The sequence below is a fragment of the Marmota monax genome, unplaced genomic scaffold (genome assembly GCF_021218885.2).
Source record: "Marmota monax isolate L192 unplaced genomic scaffold, Marmota_monax_Labrador192_F-V1.1 WCK01_AAM20220418_F8-fsc00019, whole genome shotgun sequence".
In the NCBI taxonomy this organism is placed as follows: domain Eukaryota; kingdom Metazoa; phylum Chordata; class Mammalia; order Rodentia; family Sciuridae; genus Marmota; species Marmota monax.
In genome coordinates, this window is record NW_026695242.1 from 11,010,458 (window position 1) to 11,027,157 (window position 16,700).

A 16,700-nucleotide genomic window follows, 5' to 3' on the forward strand; every position below is an offset into this window, starting at 1 on the left:
GCTCAGAAGCAAAGTCAAGATCTTTGCCTAATTTATCCCAACTAGGCACAGTAAGGCTGCCCGAAAATGCAAACCACGGTGCAGCGATATCTATCTTCTGTAAAAATCTCTGTAAAGTACTATGTTTCACTTCCAGTCCCTTGGAACGTAACAGGCCATCTAGGGCCAGGAGAAGCGGACTTGAAGATGCGGCACCCATGACACAACAACAAAGGAAGCACAAAAGAAAGAAAGCGAAAGTAGGAGCAAAAGTACACAGTGCAGCTGCAATAAAATGTAAGGCTCTCTCTTTCATTACAGAGGAGCTGTCCCGCTTTGGTCGCGGATCCCACTTACCTGGGACTAACCCCGCTTTGATCGCGGATCCCACTTACCTGGGACTAACCGGTGCACCACCCCTGACTGTTGAAAGTTCTGGTTCCCGGGTTTCGGCACCACTTGTCGCGACCCCTTGCCCGCAAGGAAGACGCAACTCAGGAATCTTCTTTCAGCAGTTTATTCAGGCCCTTGATATTTCTTCTTCTCTCTCTCGGATGCCCCTCCCAGCCTTAATAAAGCATCTCAAGCCCCAATGCGAAGCTGCCACGTGGAGCTTTCTCATAGGGTGGTGAAAAACCATGCGCCAACTCTCCCAAATAAGGAGTTGTTTGTCACAGACCACAGCGGAGCCAGCGCCATCTTGTAATGGCGACCATAGTCTGCAGAAACGGCAGAAGCGGCTCACCACAGTTTTATTTCATGATCTCCCCTTTTTCCCTCCTATCCTCCCTGCCCTCTCTGTTCTCCTTCCTCTACTCTGCTAGACTTCCTTTTGCTTATCTGTTTATTTATTTTTGATTGGATCTTTTCACTTATGCATAAAGGTGAAATTCCCTGTGGTATACTTATATATGCACATGAGTTTCTAATAATTCATTCCACATTGCTCCACTTCCATCCCTTCACTACCTCTCAATCTTCTTCTTCTATATTACTGATCTTCCCTATATCTTTATAAAATCCTATCTTCCCTCTTCCTTTCATTTATTTTAGTGTAGCTTCCACATATAAGAGAAAAAATTTGACCTTTGTGTTTCTGAGTCGGGCTTATTTCCCTTAGGATGATGTTTTCCATTTCTATCCAATTACCAGCAAATGACATGATTTCCTTCTAGTTTATGACTATGTAGAACCCCATTATGTACATTTATCACAATTTCTTAATCCATTCATCTTTTGGCAGGGTTGATTGCATAATTTAACTATTGTGAAGTGTGCTTCAATAAAAACTGAGGTGGCTGTATCACTATACCATACTGATTTTAGATCTTTCAGAAAATACCAAGGAGTAGGATAGCTGGGTCATATGGTAATTCCATCTCTATTTTTTTTTTTTTTGAGGAATCTCCATACTGCTTTCTAGAGTGCTGTACCAGTCTGCAGTCCCACTTTCAATGTATAAGGGTAACTTTTCTTCCACAACTTTACCAACATTTACTATTATTCATATTTTTGATTATTGTCATTCTTACTGGAGTGAGATGAAATCAATGTAGTTTTGATTTACATTTCCCTGATTGCTAGAGATGTTGAACCTTTTTTTCTCATATATTTATTGGCCATTTGAATTTCTTCTTTTGAGAAGTTCTGTTTATTTCTTTTGCCCATTTATAGATTGGGTTATGTGTGTGGGGGGGTGATGTTAAAGTTTTTTTCAGTTCTTTGCATATTTTGGATATTAATTTCTTGTAGGAGGTTGACTGGCCGAGATTTTCTCCCATTCTTTAGGCTCTCTCTTCATGCTCTTAATTTGTTTCCTTTGCTGTGCAGAAGCTTTTTAGTTCAGTGGCATCCTACTTATTGATTCTTGGTTTTATTTCTAGTGCTTTTGGGGGCCTTGTTAAAGATGTCTGTGCCAGCACTTATATGATGGAGTGTTGACCCTATGTTTTCTTCTAGCAGTTCAATATTTCTGGTCTAATTCCTAAGTCTTTCATTCATTTTGATTTTACTTTTGTGCAGGATGAGAGATAGAGGTCTAGTTTCATTTTTCTACATATATTTTTGTGAAATATTTTTTCCCCATCCTTTTTCCTTTAGCCTGTGTCTTTGCCTCTTGTAAACAGAACATAGTTGGATCTTGTTTTTTGATACATTCTCCTAATCTAGTCTTTTAATTAGGGAGTTGAGATCATTAACATTCAGGGTTAGTATGGGTATGTGTTTAGGTTTTCCTGCCATTTTGATTTTTAAAAATATTTAATACTGTCTTGATTATCATTTAGTAGATTCTTCTTCTATTGATCTTCCTCTGTGTGACCTTTGGGGGTTGTTTTTGGGTTCCTCTGTGTGTACTTTGTCTTTGAGTATTCTTTGTAGTTCTGGCTTGGTGGTCATGGATCAGTTTTGCTATGGAAAGTATTTATTTTTCCCTCTAATTTGAAACTGAGCTTTGTATAGCAGCCCTGGCTGGCAGTTTTTTTCTTTTAGAGTTTGGAATATTTTTTTTCCATGTGCTCCTTGATTTTAGGATCTGATTTGAAAAATCAGCTAGTAGTGAGCTTTATTGGTTTGCCTCTAAATATGACCTGATATTTGTCTCTTGAAGTTTTTAATATTCTTTCTTTATTTATATGCTAGGTATTTTGATTGTTTTTTTCTTGGAGAAATTCTCTTTTGATTATGTCTGTTTGGGATCCTGTATGCATCCTGTATTGGGTATCTAATTAAAAAATTTTTTTTGTAGTTGTAGATTGACATAACGCCTTCATTTTATTTGTTTATTTTTTATGTGGTGCTGAGGATTGAACCTAGGGCCTCATGCATGCTCAGCAAGTGCTCTGCCACTGAGCTACAGTCCCAGCCCAGATATCTAATTTTGATATGCAAAAGTTTCTGAAACTATCATGTTGAAAATGCTCTTACTACCTTTATATTGTATCTCCATGTTCTTTTCTATTCCAATGATTCTCAGGTTTGGTCCTTTAATGTTGTCCCAGAGTTCAATTATTTTCCCCCTTTTCTGCAATCTGTGTACTCAAGTTCATATATCTTGTCTTTAAGGCCTGAAGTCTAGTATGGTAGTGAAGCTTTCTAATGAATTTTTAATTTGATTGTGTCTTTTTAGGAATTCTGATTGGTTTCCTTTCAATATTTCTATTTCTTTAAGTGGTCTTTCATCTCTTCTATTTGCTCTATAATTCATTCCTTAAACCTCTTTTAGTTCATTGAACATTTTAATAATCAGTTTTTTTATAACCTTTCTCTGGAATTTTGTCTTACATATTTGTGGGATCCTTTGTTTGGGGGATTCTCAATTTTGTTTGCCTATTTCCTCATGTTTTCAGTGGTCTTGGTTTTGTGCATGAATTGAAATAGATTCCCCTTCCTCCTTTTTTGTACATTTTTTGGTATGTAATTGTCTTTTTTGTTCTGAAACTTCTCTCTGTTTTTGATGCATGAGTAAATGTCAAGGGATGAACCTGAGATTCCTCTCTGATTGTTCCCCCTCAGGTTCTGGTTGTTGGTTTGGGGTTTTTGTCTCCTCAATTCTTTGAGGTAGAGTAAAGTTAATACTCAGGTGGGGCTAAAACTTTTGTGGGGATGAGGTTCATTGTTGCTTGTAGTATTTCTTGGCAGCAGTATCTCTAACTGCCATCTTGAAGTGTCACAATCTCTTTTTAACTCCTTTTAGAGGAAGAGGAGAACCAGGAATAACATTATGTCAGATGCAGATGGAAGGCCTTAAAATAAATGCCTGGTATCTATTTTGACTACTATAATGCTAATTACCACCTATATAGGAATGGTGGTGTTAGTGTTTAACAATATCAGCATCAATAAAAAACCATGAACTTGATCAGGTATTTGAGAGCAGGTGATTACTGTGTTCTCCATTGTATTAATAATCACTACAAATTTAATGGAGCAGGAATTATATAACCTATGTAATTTGTACTACTTATTGGGATTATAGTTTCTTAAGTAAAAGAAATTGGAATAAGAAGGCAAGAGAAAGTTTGAAATGTTTGGAAAAATTATCAGAGGTAGGAGATAGGTAGCAGGTGTCAGCTATAAAAAAGAAGAAATAAAAAATTAACTGAAAATAATGAAAAGAAGACAGAGCAGATGGGAAGAGGAAATGTTGGCTCTTACTGGGGGAAGAGAGTAAAGAAGGTAAGATAGGAGGGTCCAGAACCTAGGTATGAACAAACCAGAATGTATCAGATCAAACAATTTGAACTCTCATGTAATTATACTACATCTCAGCCTAATCAAGGATAAATAATGAACACACACACACACACACACGCACACACACAAAAGCATGCCTAATAAAAATTTAAGAATAATACAGTATGATGAATTTATGTTTGAAAATTTGAAAAAATGTTAAAATTAAAAAAGTAAAAAAAAATGAGTATGGGGAATAACAGAAAAAGATACAAAGGGAAAACATAAAAAGAAAATGAGAGAGGACTTGTTTCCACTTTGGTGGTCAAATCTGTTTGCAGGGATGAATTTTGATTCTTTACATTTATTTTTGGCTCTTTGTTTTTAACCATTGTATTTGTATTCTTCACCTAGCTGCTGGCCAGGCATACTAGCTCTGGACTTCCAAGCTCCTAGTATTAAGTGGGATAGATGGGGGAGTGCTGATGAATTGTGTAATCCTGTAGTTGTGATAATGCAAAGTTCTGCATTGGAGTTACCAGATGAGGTTTGGACTTTTAGTGGGTTTCGGAACTCTGTTGGTGGGTATTTGATATTTGGATTATCCTCCTATTGATGTGGAGCTGCCAATCCCTGCTGGACTTCTTTCCGGTAAACTCTACTTTCAGGGCATAGGGATTAACCCTTCACAGGGTTCACCTTCATCGTTGTGGATGTAAACTATCAATTATCCACCCTGGTGTGCAGATGCCCTTGTGTGGCTGCAGTGAGCATCTTCACAATAGCTCTTATGGGGCACCAGTAACTATGAGAGTTTTCTCTCTTGGGATCCAGAAGCAAAATGGTCCAAGTAAAATTTTCTTTGTGCCTGTTTCAGCCTCTCTTGTTTCAGGCATATTCGGGGAATTTTTTTCATCGGAGGCTGAGTTCCTAAACCCATGCAGCTTGCACAGGAACAACTTTCAGAGTCCAGGAACATATTCCTTAACTGCCCGCCTATTCCACACCTACAGAGGGTCTTAGGTAATGTGCGTCCAGAACCTGCCTGTAGTGGGCTTTCTAGCTTCACATCCCTAGAAGGCTTTCTGCTCCGGCCCACTGGAGGACTTGTGGCCCGCGTGGAACGCTTTCACCCCCATGGACTGCTCTGGATTTGTTTTCATTGATAAGCTTTCCATGTCAACTCTGTGTCCATTAAAATGGGTCTTCCTCTGTAGACCATGGGTTACCCCAGGTCAGTTTTTCTTTATTTTTAAATTTATTTATCCACTGGCTATGCATCTCTTACATAAAGCTCCCTGCTCCACTCTTCTCTGCGTCTCTAAGGAATTATTTCTCATGTCCAAGTTACCAACTTTCTGTAGTTCTATAATTGTTTTCCTGTAGTTCAATATTAAGTTCTGGTGAGGTTCCTTTGTTACTCACATCCATGAAGAGAATTTTTCCTGCATTCTAAGTCTAGGGTTGGAGAACTGCTGGGACTTGCTTCTTTTCTCTAGTCCACTGTCTTTTCTCCCTGTATAATCACTATTCTGATTTCTAACAACATAGGTTAGTTTTCCCTGAGTCTGAACATTATATGGACGGAATCAAACAATATGTATTATTTTGTGTCTGATGTTTTTTGTTCCATGAATCATATTGTTGCATGTAAGCTGAATTTTGTTTACCTTCATTATTTTGGGTTGATTCCATTTTAGAGGTAGTATGGAGATGGCTGCTATGAACATTTTTCAAATGGGTCTTTGGTGAACATATGAACACATTTCTATATATGTGTATTTTCTCCTAGAAGTGTAATAGCTTGGTAAAAAGGTGTGTTCAGCTTTGGTAGAAACTATCAATTTTCCAACATAGTAGCACCAATGGCTTTGCTAAAATTTAATGTGGAGATGGGTATAGTTTAATTATCCTCTTCATAAATTTGATTTCTTGGAGTAATCATAGCTGAGGTCTCCATCACCATTATAAACTAAATTTTCTCTACTTATTTTTCAATTCATTAGTCCTTTTTGTTTCTTCAACAAAAGTGTAATAAACTTCTAATATATGCCATATGCTATTAGGCAATACGAGTTATAGTACTTGGATTTTGATCTAGTGTTTCTATGTTTAAGAAAAAATTCTATTAACAAATTGTCAAGTTTATTCATAATTTATAGATATTTATGTCATGTGTCCTTTAATATAAAACTCCATTTCAAGGTGATCAGATCCACATTTTAAAGTTTCCTTGATACAGAACTCATCTTTCTATGTGGCTTCTTATTATAAAGATGATTATCCATAATAATACAGGTTCTAAACTCTGGTGTGCATTATTTAAAAACATTTTCAAACTTAATTTTTTTTAAAAAAATTCAGTACTTTCTGATGCCCTTTTTGGTAATTTAAGTATATGCAATGTTTGGCCTTTGGGGTTAGCACATAAAATTATTAGGGTTACATCTTTGAATAACAATTTATGACTTCTAGGTTCTTCTCCTTGTAACACTCATCTGGGAAGAAGGACCTGTAACCTTCCTACTTAGCTTTGGCTCCCAAATGGGAGCTAATAATTCATATATGTCTATTCTAGGCTAGATTCTTCTTTGAATTCTAGAGTGTGTTTTCATTTTAGATCTTATGGTGGCATTTGAAATTTGGTAGGTGACAAAATGTGCTTAACCTTTGTCTTCCAAACACATTCTTTTTTCTTTATTCCCATGTTGGTGCCTGCATCACTATCTATACAATTGGTGAAACCATTTTCTAAATACTTGTAAATACCATCTCTTCTCCCTCCCATCTAAGTATCCCAGTCTTAAAATTTTTACTTCCTCAATATTACCTGGTTACAGTGTTCAGGCACACATTGTCCTTGGTCTCCCTGATTACAATGTCATAATTGTTAATCAATTCAAAAGGCTTTCACCAGGGAAATTTTTTGAAAATACATATTTAAACTTGTTGCTTTTAGTGTTCTTAGTATGGTATGTGAAATACCTCCTGCCTAACTTTCCAGGGGGATTTATCAGAATTCCTGCTCAGGTTTTCTGTACTTGTAGTAACACCTGTAGTGGCTGCATGCTCCTTTCATGCTTCAGGCGTTTGCACATGCTATTTATTTATTTATTGATTGATTGTTCCGCATTGTTCACAGGGATAAGTTCTAATTCTCTAAGTTTCACTTTCTCTAAAATCCTGCCATTTACAACAACTTGGATTAACCTGGAGGACATTATGCTAAGTGAAATCACATAGACATAGAAAGACATTGTGATCTCACTTCAAAGAAATTTAAGAGTTTAACTCCTAGAAACAGAATGTTATGGTGGATGCAGTGGTGGGGAATGGGGGGAAATGGGGCGATATTGGTCAAAGGATATAAACTTATAGTTTTAAGATGAGTAAATTCTGGATATCTAATTACAGCATGGTGATGATGCCTAATAATATTGTATTGATTACTTGATATTTACAAGGAACAGATCTTAAATGTCTTTACAATGCCCACATGATAACTCTATATTGATGGATGTATTGATTAACTTGACTGTGTTAACCATTTTACAATGTATATCAAAGCATCATGCTATGCACGTTAAATATATGCAATTTTATTTATCAGTTGAACCTTGAAAAACTGGAAAAAGATTCTTTTGATAAATTTTCTTTAATCCCCTCAAGATTGGGGATTAAAATCCCCTCTATTTTATAACTTTATTTTAATTTTCATATGAATTTATTTGTCTCCCCTTATTCTCTATGAGTTCTTTATCTTTGCATTCTCAACACATAATGTATTTTCTGAAGCATTTGTTGAATGAATGGTTGAATTAGCTTATAACTTAGAGCCCTCCATTTTTATGTTATGTGATCTTTAAAATCCCTAAATATATTTGGTCTCTTGCCAGGGTTAAAACTAATATGTTACTTCTCTACCCAATTGCACAGATTTGTAAGGTCTTGTTTTTTAATCCCATCTGTGAGCTTCTTCATCAGCTGGAAGCATTAATGTCTCCTTAACTTGGAAATCTCATGTGAGCTTTTTCTTCTGGAGCACTTAAAAAAAAGATATCAAATAAGTGTCAGTCCCGGAGGAATTAGATTCTGTATACTTCTATATCCAGTGAAATCCCTAATTGGTCTTGTTGTTTAATTCTTATTTTGATTTCGTTTACAATCTTAGAATATAGACAACCTATGAACCTTTGAACCCCTGGTAACATCAGTTAAAACAACCACAAATATTACCACAACAACCTTTTGTTTAGGAGAATGATAGTTATTAGTTTTCCTTTTATCTGTCTATTTACTACTTTAAATTTGTTATGTTTGATATCCTTTGGGAGAAATGTTCTCGCCTTTTTAATTTATCTTACCTAAACTATTCACCTTTCCTTTCTTTCCTCTATCCACTGTCATAGTATATTACTGCTATGTTCATGGATCCTGTCCTTTCTTGAAGGCTTCATAGGCTTGCTCTTTGGGATATTAGTGCTCATTAAGGATTTTATAGTTGCTTGGGCAGAGATGGCAAAGTATGAGGTCAAAAGCCGGAATATATTTATACTTTTTAAATTCCAAAGTCTCTATATAGTATTAAAGTTACTGCAACTTATAGTAAATATGCATAGCCACTGTCAGAGCAAAGGAAATACTTTTTAACCTTAACCTTCTTTGTAATAATTTGCATTCACCTTTTTCCACCCTTCACTTACCTAAATTCTGACACTGCCAATCTAAATAAAGAAGTACAAATGTGTAAATTACTTCAGAGGAAATAATATATTATATTATAAATACAGAGAATCTTCCTCAATTCTTTGTTGTTATTCCTTTGAGAAGCTATGCATCCTTTGTAAACATTAAACTCTTTATCCCCTATGTCACAATGGGATGAATGTAAGTGGTGCTATAAAATTGTGGGGGATATAAAAATCACCAAGATCATCACAGAACAAAAACATATGATAAATTTGATAAATTGAGGAATTAAATAATTCCATACTCTATAATTATTTACTGTTTTCTACATATATTCCATTTCTGGTGTGCTGTATCCTAAGTCTTGTGAGAGAGTTGCCAGAAGTGTCATTATTTCCATTTTTACAAATGAAAGAGCAAACATCTGAAGAATGGATGACTTACCCTGCTCATCGCCCTAATAATGGAGCTGAAACTAGAATCCAGACCAAAAATAAGGGGGGAAATTTTAGCAAGACAAGAAAATCACAAAATGTCTTTTCTTGGATAATTAGTGAGTATGAACAGTGAGTTGACAGCTACTTCTAACTGTCCTCCCTATATCTTGTAAAGAGGTTAATCTTCCCAAAGCCTGCCTAAAGTAGCAGACAGCCTTTATTTCCAAAAGAGAAAGAACTAAAAATATAGTAACACAAGCCATTTATTAACCTCAGGCAGCATTATCCCGAGGTGGCAGAATCTTGTGAAAAAAGCATAGGGGTATATGGAATTGCAATCAAAAGACTTACTTAAAAGATCTAAGTTCTTTTACCAGTCTACTTTCACTAAATACCAACTTAGTTAAAACAGGGCTAATAATGCTAGCCTAACTTTCTCAAGGGGTGTCATGGTAGTCAATAAGATAATGTGTACAAGCATTTTATAAGCTAAACGATATAGAATCAAGTCATCATTCTTATATAGCAAGTAAGGAAATTGTTCCACACAGGAAAGAGTATAGTACAGTTGACAAGATTAGGGATAGCGAGTCACACTGATAACAATAAATGCCACCATCTAACTATGCCACTTGGTTAAAGAAATTAGTCTCTTGAAACCTCAGTTTTCTCATCTTTAAAATGAAATAAGAATCACTTTTATCCTGAGTTTTTATGAAGATTATATAAGATGTTATCTATGCATTGCATAAACTACTGTAAATGTCCCTTAAACTAGCTTTATTTAAATAAAAAATTTTGACAATAATTTTAGATTTAAAGAAAAGTTACATAGCTAGTACAGACAGTTCCTATCTACCTTTCTTAACATTTGTTACAAAAATACATATTGATGTATTACTATCAATTATTAATAGATTATATTTAAATTTTCCCAGATTTTCATGAAAGTCTTATTTCTGGTTTAGGATCTAGTCCAGAGTACCGCCTTGAATTTATTTGTCATATCCTTTGAGAAGTGTCTTCTAGTCTATAACAGTCTATCAGTCTCCTTGTTTTTCATAATCTTGATGGTTTTGAGGAATACTGCACCTGTATCATGTAGGATATTCCCCTATGTGGTTTTGTTTTTCTCATGACTGGATGGAGCTTGTGGTTTTCTGGAGAGAAAAGCACAGAAATGATATCCTCTTCTTTGCCAGATGTATAAAGTAGTCCATGATATCCATGTGATGTCATTGAGGATGCCAACTTTTAACACTTCATTAAGGTAGTGCTAGTCAGGTTTTTTCCACTGTATCTTTGATCAGCTATCACTTAGCTAGGACTTTCTTTTGCCTCTATTCTCTGTTTGTAAGGCTCTTTATTTAGATTTACTGTAAATTGTCATCTCCACATAAATATCTTTGTTGACTGCTGGATTAAAACAGCTTTCCCCTCTCAAGTCAATCTCTTTGACATTTCATTTTTTTGTAATTTCATTACCTGAAATTGTCTTGTGTATTTGTTTACCTAGTTTATTGTTTATTGAAAGGTCTCCTTCCCACATACAGGAACATAAGCCTTACCTTTACAATACCCTTTCATATTGTTCACATTTGTAAACTCAGAGTCTAACAAAAGGGCTAATATATGTTAAATGCAACTATCTTGAATAACTATCAAAGAAAGAAGGATTCAGGATAAATTTGTTAGCATTTCTGAAAAACAGCAGAAAAGTAGATGAATGGTAAGATGTTTTATTTAGTGTTTTTAACTCACTTAATTTTAACAAAAATTATATGCAATTATCCAACATTTATGGAAAGAAGAATTAGCACCCTTATAATTCAAGTTGTCTTATAATACACTTATGTGAATGCCAGAGTATTTTAGTGACTTATGAATATGTGGCTGACATATTGAGATCTACTCAGGTTTTATACATCTGCACCATTGTGACTTTTACTTATGCACTGTCACATTTCTGTATTATAGCACTTCAGAATTTGAAGGAATGTAGAAATAATTGATAACTTTAATGAACTCATGACTGACTATTTAGTTATCTTTTTGTGTATACTGACAGAAAGATAAAGCTTCTGTGTGTAAGTCTTTTACACATAATGCATTGTAAAAAAAAAATTACCTTTACATTTTCTTTTTTTTAATTTCCCTTCTCAGGACTTAAAATCTCCAAATCAGAGGGATGAAATTGCAGGGGCACGAGCCACACTGAAGGAGAACTCCCCCCTCTTGCATTCCATTTGCTCAGCTTGTTTGGAACATTCTGATGTTGCTTCCCTCAAAGCCAGTAAGGATACAGTTTGTGAAGAAATTCAGAATGCCCTCAATGTAATTTCAAATGCTTCCCAAGGCATCCAGAATATGCCGGCCCCATTGGAACCACAAGCAGAAACCCTGGGAAGTGCACTCGATGAGCTGGAGGTATGTTGAGAGAGAGGTAAAGTGTGATTTGATGTCATTGTACAAAAATACAGAGAAATGGGCTTTCAGGTCCATTTGCTAGAGTCTAAAGTATGATAAAATAAAAGTCTAGTTATCAGTCTCTGTGAACTTCTTGTGTCTTCCAGTGAATTGATTAATAGGAAAGTATTCTATCAGTAGATTCTGATTCCTTTAAACTTCTTCCAAAGAAGCCAATGAATTTGAATTGTTTATTGGATTAAAGTGATGACTTTATTTATATAGATCAACTTCCAAAATGTAGGATTTATTATCTTTACAAATATTTATTACTGGAACTGCTCTATGTGCTTGGGATATATCTAATCCCTGACATTTTACAAGGGCTTACATTTTAGCCAGGGCCTATAGACAAAAAAATAAACATTAATAACTAAATTATATCATATGTTACATTGAAAAACTCTGATATTGTCAAAGGTTTGATATAGACTGGGAAATGGGGCAGATAGAGAACTATAGCAAAGTGTTGAAGACATGTCCTCTTTGTTTAAGTGACAGCATAGAAGCCAGGGTACCTGGATGGAAACAGCAAGGGACAAGTGTAGAGGCTTAGGGTAGATAGTCAATGGGAATAGGTTATGGAGGGCTCTGTAGGCTATTTCTCTAAGTTAAATGGAAATCCACTATAAGGTTTTAACATAAAGATACTTAAAAAGACTATGTTGGTTGCACATAGAGCACAGACTGAAGAAGAGTAAGCCAGAGAAGCTGAAAAACCATGTAGGAGGCTATGTAGTAATCCAGGTTTCACCCTTACATTTTCATGTACCTCCTCATTCCACTTCACATTTTAATTTGGCAATGTCAGAGGACATCAAGGCTAAATTTTGTGAGTAGAGTCAAATGAATTTTGACAGATGGGTGTGGGACATGAGAAAAAAGGAGTCATGGGTGGTGTTTCTAGCTGGGTTCTTCAGAATCACACACAGAATGGAGTTTGGGATACAAGGTGTTATTAGGAATTCACATATGGGAAGGGAGGAAGGAAGGGACAGGTCTGAGCAGAGTGTACTTAAGAGCCAGATGCACAAAGGCTGAGTCAATCAGCAGTGAATTCTTGAGAGAGGATTGCCCTCCAGAGTACCTTATTAAGCAGAAGTGGACAAGCCTTTATGCCTCTTTCAGTTACTGGATATAGGTTACTTTGCCCTGGGAAGTGTGTGAGCTCTGAAGGTGAGAGGATAGCCCTGTATACCTGAGAACAGTCCTGTCCATAGCTGAACAGCAAGTTGCATTTGGAAGGGGTATATGGGCAGCATATCTCTTGACAACAGATAATTTTGAGGGTTGGTTGGTTTGTCTTTCTTGCTTGAGCAGTTATATAAATGAAGTTTTCATCAACCATGATAGAGAAGACTATGGGTAAAGCTGGTTATGGGAAGAAGACCAGAAATTTAACTTTGAATATTGAAGTTAAGAAATTTATCAGACTTTCAAGTATGATGTCAATTGGTAACCTCAGTCAGACATGTAGTTTCTTAATGGGAGACAGAATAATGTAGAGCTTAACAAGGGTAGGGATTCTAGAACCCTAATTCCTAAGTTCCTATCCCACTTTTGGCACTTCCTATCTTTGTAATCTTGGGAAATTTATTTATGTAACTCTCAGTTTTCTCGTTTATAAAGGGGAGACAGTAACAGGGCCTACATTATAATGTTTTTTTTTTCAGAATCACTGAATTAATAACAAAGGTACAAATGTTTAGAGCAATGCCTGACACATAATAAATGCTCAACAAATCTTAGTCTTTTGTATCATTCTTAGAGATGACTTGAGGTGGATTCTTTTATATTGAAGAAATTAATATAATTAAAATTACAAAAAATTTTACCTAGAATTTAAAAAGTAAACTAAACACAACATGTATAATTCATATATTATTCCTAACATTATTACTTTAATGATAAACTCATTAGAAAACTAATAAATTTAAATCTAGCTTGATTTTCCTTTAATTACATCTTTACACAGGTGTCTTCGTGTCTAAAAATCATTATTAAATTCTTAATTACTGGAATCCTTGTGAAAATTTATTAAATTTCTGGTTATTATCACCCATGTGAAAATTTTAAGAACTATTTGTCTAATAAGCTAGAAGATTAATTGTGACTCTCTAATAATACTTCATCATAATTATTTGTCCCATGTAATGAGCACTCAATAATCTTGTTCATTAGATGCATAGCTTTCTTTTTTTCATATTGTTTATTTTTTCTTTTTAGATATACATGATAATATAATATATTTTGACATATTTTACATACATGGAGTATAACTTATTCTAATTAGGATCCCAATCTTGTGCTTGAACATGATGTGGAGTTACATTGGTTGTGTATTCATACATGAACATAGAAAAGTTATGTCTAATTCATTCTAATGTCTTCCTATTAGCATCTCCCTTCCTTCTTTTCATTCCCCCTTTGTCTAATCCAATGGAATTCTGTTCTTCCCCCCACTCTCCTTATTGTGTGTTAGTATCCACATATCAGAGAGAACGTTTGGCCTTTGGTTTTTTCGGATTGGGTTATTTCACTTAGCATGATAGCCCCCAGTGTCTTTTCCTTAAGTAAGAGTGAATACTCCATTTTTTTATGCCAGAGATACTAGTGGATATCACCTAGATACTAACAAAGTATTGGGCCCTCAATAAATTAAATATATAACATTTCTTGATTGTTAAAAATTTGACATGAATTATTCACCTAAATATTATAGTGTCCCTATAAGGTAAATATTCATTTTATAGAAAATAATACAGAGCCATAACTCATGTAACTTGTTCTAGTTAGAAAGCTAGTGAATAGTAGTATGTGAGTCTAGTCTATTTTCAGAAGAATTTCTAATTCTAACCTATATTGCCTTCTCATAGACTTGATGTACTTATACTAATTAGCTTTTCCTTGCTGTAACTAAAATACCTACAACTTAGAGAAGTGCTGCAGTCTGGCTGGGCACAAAATCACGAGCCACCACACACCTTGTAGATTCAAACAGCAACTCTTTATTCTTGAACTGTCACCAGCACTTTACACACACGTTCTGGGCAAATCCACACACTCCACCGGGCTCTGAATCCCAAATACTCTCTGAATCCTGTGAGAACTCAATGGGAACTCAAGGAGCGGGCGCGCCTGAGGCAGCAGGATATGCCCTATTCCCAGCAGGGTACACCTTAAACCTGGAACCACCCTAAACCCAAGGAGCGGGATACTCCCTAATCCCAGCAAGATATACCCTAAACCTGGATCCGCCCTGGTCCTTGAGCACGGTCACCTTACATGCAATGTCACTGCAAATGACCTGGGTCATGCCATGCATCATACCTACTTGGCAATGGCTCTCAGCATCGAAGGAAAAGTTTTGGGGGCTCACAGTTTTAGAGGTTCAGTTCATAGGCAGAGAACTCTATGGCTATAGGACAAATATGAGGAAGAACATGGTGATGGAAGTTTCTGGCAGAGGAAGGCTACTGCATTCATGGTATCTGGGAAGTGGAGGACCTGGAGGAAAGGCATGTAGGGAGGATGTACCCTTTCAGGGCATGTCCCCAGTGACCTACCTCTTACAGCCATGGCCACATGCCTGTAGTTACCAATCACTTAAAATACTCAAATTAGGATGGACTGATTAGGTTACAGTTCTCATAATCTAATAATTTGATCTCTGACTATTCCTTCATTATCACAGGAGATTTGAGGGGACAACTCATATCCAAACCATAGCATGCTTAATCAAATTTCAGCATAATATATGATAAGGTTCTTAAGTTTATATGAACCATCAGAAAAATTATAAATATAACCAAGTCCAAAATATGGAATAACTTTTTGGTGGGTAAGACTTTGTCTATTGATCATTTAAAAAATGTGGCATTTATACACAATGGAATATTACTCAGCCCTAAAAAATAACAAGATCATGGCATTTGCAGGGAAATGGATGGCATTACAGCAGATTATGCTAAGTGAAGTTAGCCAATCCTTAAAAGACAAATGCCAAATGTCTTCTCTGATATAAGGGGGGTGACTCAAAATGGGATAGGGAGGGAGAGCATGAGAAGAAGATTACCACTAAATAGGGAAGAGAGGTGGGAGGGAAAAGGAAGGAGAAGGAGAATTGCATGGAAGATGGAAGGAGACCCTCATCGTTATACAGAATACATGTATGATGTTGTGAGGAGAAAAAAAAAAGAAGTGTGTCGCATTAGATTGGGTAGAGAGATATGATGGGAGGGGAGGGGAGAGGAAGGGGGATAGGAAGGGCAGCAGAATAAAATAGACATTATTATTGCTGTATGTATATAGGTGACTGTATGACCAATGCGATTCTGCAACCTGTACAATCAGAAAAATGAGAAATTACACTCCATTTGATTCAAATGTATGAATTGTCAAGATCATTATACTGTCATGTGTAACTAATAAAAAAAAGTATAAACAGTCAGTATTTGGGAGCTTTTAGGTATGATGAGGTGAAATTTTCCAGAGTAGATGAATAGAATTGTATAACTCATTTCCACAGTCTAAACAGAATTGCATCAGGGGATCTCCCATAAGGGATCTTGTTTATCCCAGATACTGTATTTTATATTCTTAGGATTATAGAAGAAGACAGAAGATTTCCAAATTGTTCCTCCTTCTGAGGCATCTTGTATTTCTCACATTAGTTGAAAGTGACTGCTACAGGCAAGAAATAGCAGGAGTTGGAAACTGGGAGAGACAGTGTGTGTAGCTTTGATGAAAATGGGCATAAATATGAGAATGATGTCTTTTTTAAGGTCCTCTGAATGGCTGACTCACTTCTGAATAAGGCAAGCAGAAGTCCTGAAGATATATTCCTGTGGTCAATAACTGTGCTTACAACCTTTGACATCAATTCTAGTCAGAGAAAGGGATGCATAAACTAGTACGAAATGCCCAAGTTTTATATATTTTTTTATATCCGAGTTA

At 35.7% G+C, this 16,700-nt stretch overlaps 1 protein-coding gene across 5 annotated transcripts in view; it reads left to right on the forward strand.

Annotated features, from left to right (window-relative positions):
- Positions 1 to 16,700, forward strand: part of Ctnna3 (catenin alpha 3) — a 1,743,363-nt gene that overhangs the window by 425,791 nt on the left and 1,300,872 nt on the right. For all 5 annotated transcript variants that reach the window (XM_058577909.1, XM_058577913.1, XM_046419856.2 and 2 more), the window contains one exon: positions 11,442 to 11,705. In XM_058577909.1, the coding sequence (XP_058433892.1) occupies positions 11,442 to 11,705 (264 nt within the window). The remainder of the gene's footprint in view (positions 1 to 11,441; positions 11,706 to 16,700) is intronic.